This window comes from Condylura cristata, unplaced genomic scaffold (genome assembly GCF_000260355.1).
Source record: "Condylura cristata isolate star-nosed mole 26May11 unplaced genomic scaffold, ConCri1.0 scaffold00005, whole genome shotgun sequence".
In the NCBI taxonomy this organism is placed as follows: Eukaryota; Metazoa; Chordata; class Mammalia; order Eulipotyphla; family Talpidae; genus Condylura; species Condylura cristata.
In genome coordinates this window covers 62,036,170-62,041,230 of record NW_004567106.1, presented here as the reverse complement: position 1 = coordinate 62,041,230, position 5,061 = coordinate 62,036,170, and the positions used below count along the sequence as shown (strand labels likewise).

Genomic DNA, 5,061 nt, shown 5'->3' with positions numbered 1-5,061 from the left:
CTTTTTTCTCATTTCATTGCAGATTTGTATTTCATCTTTCTCTTTAACATTCTACATTCACCATTTCTTTTAATCATCTCTCCATACAATGAGCTGCAGTCTTGAAGCTGAGATTTAATTTTCACTCTTAAATAACTTAACATTCTGCCTTTTGTTATTTTTTGCCTATCCGTGGCCTTTTCCATCAACAAGCATGAAAGCAGTCAAGAAAAATCAATTTCTAACTCCATGACTGTTGGAAGGCTTACCATAATGCATATTGGAAATGCCTGAAACCCTTTTCCTGAATGGGAGGTGCCATTGCTGGTGTTTTATGGCCTTCTAATGTTCGACGGTAATCTCATTTAGCATTTTCCCAAAGTGAAAACAGTGCATTAGGGCAACATAACAAGCCTTGCAGATCAATACCGAGGCCGAGCTTTGCCCTTACAGATTAATCCAAGAAAAATGTGTCAGACCCCACTCCAGGAGCAGGGGCCATTATGTTGATTTCCAAGCCTCTTGCCCCCTTCCTGCCATCTAATCACCTATAGAGGTTGAAATGTGTACAAGAAGGATCTCAGAAGATGTCTCGGGGGCCACATACACGTGCAAGCATACATAGAGAGAGAACAGAGTACCAGACAGGAAATCAAGGGCCCTGCAAGTGAGTCCTATCGATTGGTGGTAATAAAAGTATATTTTGACACATTTCAAATCATAAATAACTCATAGACTTTAACTTACATTGCTCATATAATGTAACTGAGCACCCAGTAAGTGCCTCCATATGACTTAAGTTAGCTCTTCCTCGGGAGCCATCGTGCCCAAGAAGGGACCCTCCGTGAATAGAAGCACACGGTCTACTCTATGATGAGCAGTGTAGGGAAGCTCCTCCTTCATTTCTTTTCATGCACGTTAATGGGGAGGGCTGTATATCTGGTGAGGAAAGTTCTAGTCTTCTCTCCACATCTTCCTTCCCCCTGCCTTTTAGTCTAAGGCATTGGATGTTGGAGGGAGGATGGGCCATGTGCAGGACACAGCCCCACTTGCCCGTGTGAGCTCTGGGTTCTCGTCATGCTTTGCCTGGTTTAGCCGACCTGACGCTCAGTCACGTTATCCGCCTGCCCCGCCCCCCGTTTACCCAGATGTTTGTGGGGTAGCTCAGTGGAGTCCGGGCTCTTACTCATGGAAGCCCAGATGACTCCTTTTAGATACTGGTGTTCATGGGAGAGATTAGGGGAACTGTGCCCAGGAAAAATCCATAGACATATGAACTTGGTAATTTGAAAGGAAAAAAATTTGAAACCCTCCGGGATTGGATTTAAATTCTGTTCTCAGGTATTTGGCAGAGGAGAAAGGTAATGAATGAAAAAGTAAAAGTGAGGTTATGTAAAATCTGTGGGATGAGTTCCCCCCTGTACGTCTGCTTTCTTTAGGGGGTAGTAAGAAGTAAATTCCCTCTGGGACCAGAAACGTGGTTTGCATTTCAGCTTTCTATTCTAGTGAAGTATATATTAACTTAGTGTGTTGGATAAAAGTAATGAGGAGACAAATAGTCACCCAGGGGCTTCCTTATTGATGAGAAATATTCTTCCTCGTGTTCTCCAGGGTTTTTTTTTTTTTTTTGAAGAATGCATTAAATTTAAAGTAATGCTACTTCCAGATTGCTTTGGAAATAACAAATTTAAATATTAAAAAAACTGACATGAAAAACTGCAAGCCATTTGTATTACATGAAACTAATTTGAAAAAAAATATGAATTTCTAGATTAAAAGTGATAATATTGTATATTTTCTCAGTGTGTGCATCATCTTCATAATCCAAGATCCTCTTAAAATAAGTTCCATCTTAAAAATATTTCATTTCTGTTTGTGTAATTCATTTGGCTTATTTATTATTATCATTTTTCAAGTGTATATTCTAAGCTTTTGCGAAGCATTTATATTTGGTACTATGTATTCACTGAACGCATTCTAACTAAAATCAGAGATTTATAAGTATAATTTAGTGAAATTTTAGCCCAGGGAATTAAAAATGTTTTCTCCCTCTCTACCCATTTGTATTCTCAACAATTTATTGAATGACTTCTGTGAGAGCGATATATCACTAGCTGGGTCACCAGGAGTACAAGGCAGTCTTCCTTAGGACTTGCAGTCTAGGAGACAGTGGTTGTTGACTAGACTATACAGTACTGTCGTCAGCACTGAGTGGAAGATGGAAGAAGTGGTGAAAGATGGTAGTACAAGATCATTTAGGTCATCATCAAGGGAATGACAGGCTCTGCCATTGATGGGGAAACAGTGAAAGCTCTAAAGAGAAGATTAACTATCACGCCACAGCTCAAGAATTGAAAGAGGTGGAGGTACTTTCCAGGTACCTAGGAATGGGTGAGAGTTTGGGTCAAGGAGATTCCCAAACCTGAGCAGAATGAGTGAGGGGCATGTAGGAAACAAACCCTGAGTGCATTTTGGCCAGGTTTTGGCAGTGTGCAGGGTGGGAGTGCAAGCTAACGGGGGCAGGAACCTGATCAAGAAGCAACTTCCTGTTCACCTTGTGTTTTATTTAGAAAGCAGTAGAAAGAGATATTACCATTGATTTATGCATTTGAAAGAACCTTCAAGAAGAATATTCTGGGAGGCAGGATTATCAAACGTAAATCAAGGCATAAGGAGACCCATTTGGAGGTCATTGCTTGGACCCAGGATGCAAATAATTAAGAAATCTGAAAAGATAGCCATTATAGAGCAGGAGGCCCAAGCCACAGGCCCTCAGACTTTATGGCCATTGCTCCATGGGAATGGAAGAGAGAGAAGTCAGAGTTCCCAGGTGTCTGGTCTCTCTGGCCAGCTGAGGAGAATGGCACCATTCACATGGCCAGGTCTTAGGTGTCCAGAGAGGTTTTTAGTGGAGTCCATTAAGAGAAAAGCATTTCATAGAAAGCATTTACCTTGCATGCAGTTTTACTGGGGGAGCAACTTTGATCTTTCTTTAAAGACTAAAGAAAGTTAGCTTGTTCCTACTTTTGCAACATTTGCATCCTGTGACTATTTCATAGATTCTTTGGCCTTGATCTTCATTCTGATTGAAGACTGTCTCTGGTTCTGGTTCTGTTTGCAGGCGCTATGAGTCTCATCCCGTCTGTGCTGATCTGCAGACCAAAATCCTCCAGTGCTACCGCCAGAATAACAAGCAGACCCTCAGCTGCTCCGCTCTGGCCGACCAGTACATGCGTTGTGTCAACCAGGCCAAACAGGTGGGTGTGCACACAGTGCTGGGGTGCGGGGGGCACCAGGAGAATGGGGAGTCCAGTGCTGGGGCAGTGCTGAGGGCTCAATAGGCCAGTGTGTGTGAAAAATATAAAGCAGGCAAGTTGTCTTCGTCAGGAATGTCAGGAATGGGTTAGTCGTCATCAGCTTCTGTAGGAAGAACCTATCCTGTCCTTCGTTCAGCTCATTTTCTAGCAGAAGGAAGAAAAAAAAAAGATGTTACTAAGCTATGCTTCGCCCTTTTTTCCTCTCTATAATTCTATTATCATTGTCTCACCAAGGACATTCCCTCATCCTTCAGGGCCGATACTCAAAGCCAGCAAAGGAAAAGACCACCGAGTTAAGGGACACACAGCCTCAGCTTCATAGGCAGTGAGGAGTCTTGCTGAGGCACTGGCTTAAAGAAAACAAAAGTCAAAAATCTAAAGCAGCAACCTGCATTGAAGCACCATTCAGTCTTCTACCAGCTGCAGAACCCACTCAGCTAGCTGGGCAGGGAAAGGGAAGCCAGAGATGGGACATGGGAACCTGCCTGTGGCGTCTCCCTAGCGTAGCCTCTTACCCTCCCACACCCAGACCCTTCATGTCAGATCGGTGAAATGTTCGCAAGACGTGTGTTTTCTCTAGTATCTGTACTTTAGAAAGCTCATGGTGGGGCCTCCCTGGTGGCATAGGGGTTAAGCCTCAAGGCTAGCAAGCTATCCGCAGCCACTGCAGCACTAGTTCGACCCCCGGCCAGGGAGGTGACCCACATGGTGCGGCAGACCTCTCCTGTCTCAACTGCTGCTCCCCTCAGCAGTGTATCTCAGTAGATCTGTCGGTTCTGTTCCCCACTCTGCCCCTGGTGAATTCTCTGAAAGATGAAATTGTTGAAAACCTTTACCCTTTGTGCTGACAAGCCTGGACCTCTAACCCGCAGACTCTAGCACCAGGGTCACACGGCATGCCTTTTTGCAGTCTAATGAGCTGTTGCCATGTTACCACAGGGAGCAAATGTCTAACACTATGAATTTCTGATGGGAGGGTTTGGTATTGGCTTGATCGCTGGAAAAATCACAAGAGCACTGGTCAAGAAAAGATAATCGAAAGTTATTAAAAGCCCTTGTTGTCTTTAAAAGCCTCATGTTCAGGGCTTTTCCTGCTTTTTGCTCGCGGCGGCTCTTTGTAGCACTTAGTACAAGCCAGAGGTGATTGTCTTTAAAGGCCTCTCAGAGAAGCAGTGCCACTAATATCTAGTACATTTTATTTGTCCAAAGCAGCTTCTGATAGGCTCTTAACAAGCCCCAGCCAGCGGGACCCTATGCACGGAAGCACTCGGGGCCTGGGTTCTTCTGATTTGATGTTAGCGACACATCGAGAGGGCTCTGGTCAGTGCAGAGAAAGGCTGTGACAAAGCCAGAGTGGTGGAACGTGGCATTTGGCAAACCTTCCTGCCTCCACGGTGCGAACTGTGGCGTTACTAAAGCAGCACCTGAGAGGGCATCTGAGGCGCTGGCTTCTTTCCGCATGGCTGGGTGGACTGGAATGGTCTCCACCATGGTGCCTGTGACGTCACTGGTATAAGTTGGTAGCATAAAGCAGGAGTTTACTTGCCAGAATCAAATGTGCCCCAGGGTGCTTAGAGAGAGTCCCTGGGGCTTCTCATCCATGGGTTGTGTGAATGGCACAGTTATTACAGAGGGGAGGACACTGGGTTACGTCTTGTTTTCTCCTTCTCTCCACCCACCCAAACTGCAGTGCAACTTGATGTTAATTTCAGTGAATGTTTGTGGTGCCACTTGTTTTCCAGTTTTGTGTCTCAGTAACCTGTGT

The 5,061-nt window shown here is 44.6% G+C and overlaps 1 protein-coding gene across 3 annotated transcripts in view; it reads left to right on the top strand.

Moving 5' to 3' along the window:
- Positions 1-5,061, top strand: part of CHCHD3 (coiled-coil-helix-coiled-coil-helix domain containing 3) — a 236,971-nt gene that overhangs the window by 222,182 nt on the left and 9,728 nt on the right. For all 3 annotated transcript variants that reach the window (XM_012721054.1, XM_012721053.1, XM_012721052.1), the window contains one exon: positions 3,101-3,236. In XM_012721054.1, coding sequence (XP_012576508.1) covers positions 3,101-3,236 — 136 coding nt within the window. The remainder of the gene's footprint in view (positions 1-3,100; positions 3,237-5,061) is intronic.